Source organism: Vigna radiata, unplaced genomic scaffold, assembly GCF_000741045.1.
Source record: "Vigna radiata var. radiata cultivar VC1973A unplaced genomic scaffold, Vradiata_ver6 scaffold_1613, whole genome shotgun sequence".
Taxonomy (NCBI): domain Eukaryota; kingdom Viridiplantae; phylum Streptophyta; class Magnoliopsida; order Fabales; family Fabaceae; genus Vigna; species Vigna radiata.
In genome coordinates, this window is record NW_014543952.1 from 1 (window position 1) to 1,744 (window position 1,744).

The 1,744-nt window shown below is 46.1% G+C and overlaps 1 protein-coding gene across 1 annotated transcript; it reads left to right on the forward strand.

Moving 5' to 3' along the window:
• The first annotated feature begins 515 nt into the window (after positions 1-515).
• Positions 516-1,418, forward strand: LOC106755041. Its single transcript, XM_014637140.1, has one exon. The coding sequence runs from the start codon at positions 516-518 to the stop codon at positions 1,416-1,418; it is 903 nt and encodes a 300-aa protein (XP_014492626.1).
• The last annotated feature ends 326 nt before the right edge of the window (positions 1,419-1,744 follow it).

Genomic DNA, 1,744 nt, shown 5'->3' on the forward strand with positions numbered 1-1,744 from the left:
GCGAGCGGTCAAGATCCAGGAAAAGCGAGCAATCCGACCAGTCCAAGCGTCAGAAAAGGTTAGTGTCTCGGTCCCCAAAAATATCTACCGAAACATTTTGGCGCCCACCGTGGGGCCGAGCGGCAAACCCAAATGGTTACCACAAGGAATATGGACAACAACAACGACTCTATGAATATGATCAGAGAGTTGCAGGCTCAGTTAGAAGCACAAGCAAAGCGAATGGAAGAACAAGCTCAAACCATACGCCAACAACAAGAAACACAACAAAAGCAAGCCGAAGAAATCGCCAGACTCAAACAACAACGACCCACACCGGAGATGTCTGATTCCAACAGAGGTAATCCCAGTCGGCATGATGATCAAAGCGTCCATTCGGATCCAAACCAGAGGCGTAACGCGCGGTCCTCTAATCTGTTACCTTTCACCGAAGCTGTCATGCAAGCACCAATGCCTGACAAACCACCCCCGGCTCAACCGATCCAGATGATCATGTGAAGGCATTCATCAATGCAATGGCATTTTACTCCAACAGTGACCCAGTCCTATGCAGAGCCTTTTCTTTATCACTCAAGGGAGAGGCATTGTCGTGGTATAACGCTCTTCCTCCAAATACAGTGGATTGCTTTGCCACGGTGCAAACCCTCTTTGGAAGACAATATGCATCTAACCGGGTACAAGAACTAACAGCCGCAGAATTGGTAAACACTAAGCAAGAGAAAGGGGAAACTTTGAAGGCCTTTATGAAAAGGTACACTGAAACTGCACGACGAATTAAAGAGGTAAATCACTCTTTTATCATCAGCAATTTACCTTCATGTCTAAGACCAGGATATTTTGCCGAAAAATTGTATGCACGACCACCAAAAACCATGGAAAAACTCCAAAAAAGAATGGCTGAATTCATCCGTATGGAGGAAATGCAAATTTCACAAAGAAAGCGACAACAAGAAGTTGACGAAGGCGGAAGAAGAAAAGACAACAAGCGACCATTCGGCAATAATGATAAAAGTGGGGACCTTCCCCGAACATTCAAGTTTAATCATTATACAGCCCTCAACACACCGAGGGCAAAAGTTTTTGAAGAAGCTCTTAGTGCTCAACTCCTCACACTTCAAGAGAAGGCAACTCCCAAAAACGCCGACGAACGGAAGAGTTGTCGGTTTCATCTAAACTGTGGCCATACCACAGAAGAATGTGGAGCATTGAAGGATGAACTAGAAAGGCTTATTCGAGCAGGATATCTCCTAAAGTATGTGAAGGAAGAAGGGACCCGAGGAAGAAGCCCCCCGAGAGGAAGATCTCTACACAGAAGTCCTGAACGGTCATACCGAAGGGAGGAGCGAGAACGAAAATATGATCGCAGCCGTAGTCGAGATCATGTGCAGGAACAACCAGTTCGTGGGCGTATTGATTAAATAATACTATCATTGACATAGACTTTTATTTTCAGTTGTTATTACTTTCTGGAAGTAAATAATGTCAAACAATTTTTATTCTATTAAGTGTTCAAGAATTCAATTACCCGGTCGTTCGGCTTGGTAGATACTCGGCCATTCGGCCTCACAGGTGCTCGGCCATCAGGCCTCACAGCCATTCGGCCATTCGGCCTCCCAACAATTCAGCTTCTGGCATTCAGCCATTTGGTCCCACATATCGCGTCTACTGGGAAGTTCTCCAGGAACTCCTGGGCCACGGACGGTCATTCTCGTCTACTGGGAAGTTCTTCAGGAACTCCTGGGCC